We start from the raw sequence: 391 nt of genomic DNA, 5'->3' as shown, positions 1-391 counted from the left end.
AGGACGCGTTTCCAACAAAGGGAATCCGTAGTCACTCGGCCACGCAAACGGACGCGCCCCTGACGCCGAAGCCAACATGACGTTCGAACTGAAGGAGTACCCGCCCAGGACCTTCTCCGAGAAGTACCAGAAGTACCTGGCTCCTCATGGTATACTCCAGCCACCGCAGCTCGTCCTCAAGAACAAAAAGCTTGGGAACAACGCCGAGGACACACTCAAAAAAGCCTTCAAGATCACCGTCAAAAAGCTGGCAAAGATGAGGTCAACGTGTGCCAACTGCAGCAGCGAAGGTGACGTGGGCCTACGTAATGATAAGGCTAATGAGGGTAGGCGTAAGAGTGATCGGCGTGAGAGAGGTGGGAGGGGGGACATGAATAGATGAAACTATAGA

The 391-nt window shown here is 53.7% G+C and overlaps 1 protein-coding gene across 1 annotated transcript in view; it reads left to right on the top strand.

Moving 5' to 3' along the window:
- The window catches only part of LOC119592716 (putative protein MSS51 homolog, mitochondrial), a 10,067-nt gene that overhangs the window by 3,210 nt on the left and 6,466 nt on the right, over positions 1-391 (top strand). The window contains exon 2 of the mRNA XM_037941651.1: positions 3-290. Coding sequence (XP_037797579.1) covers positions 77-290 — 214 coding nt within the window. The 5' untranslated portion in view covers positions 3-76. The remainder of the gene's footprint in view (positions 1-2; positions 291-391) is intronic.

This window comes from Penaeus monodon, chromosome 30 (genome assembly GCF_015228065.2).
Source record: "Penaeus monodon isolate SGIC_2016 chromosome 30, NSTDA_Pmon_1, whole genome shotgun sequence".
Taxonomy (NCBI): domain Eukaryota; kingdom Metazoa; phylum Arthropoda; class Malacostraca; order Decapoda; family Penaeidae; genus Penaeus; species Penaeus monodon.
The sequence above is the reverse complement of the archived record's forward strand: the minus strand, read 5'-3'. Positions and strand labels throughout refer to the sequence as shown.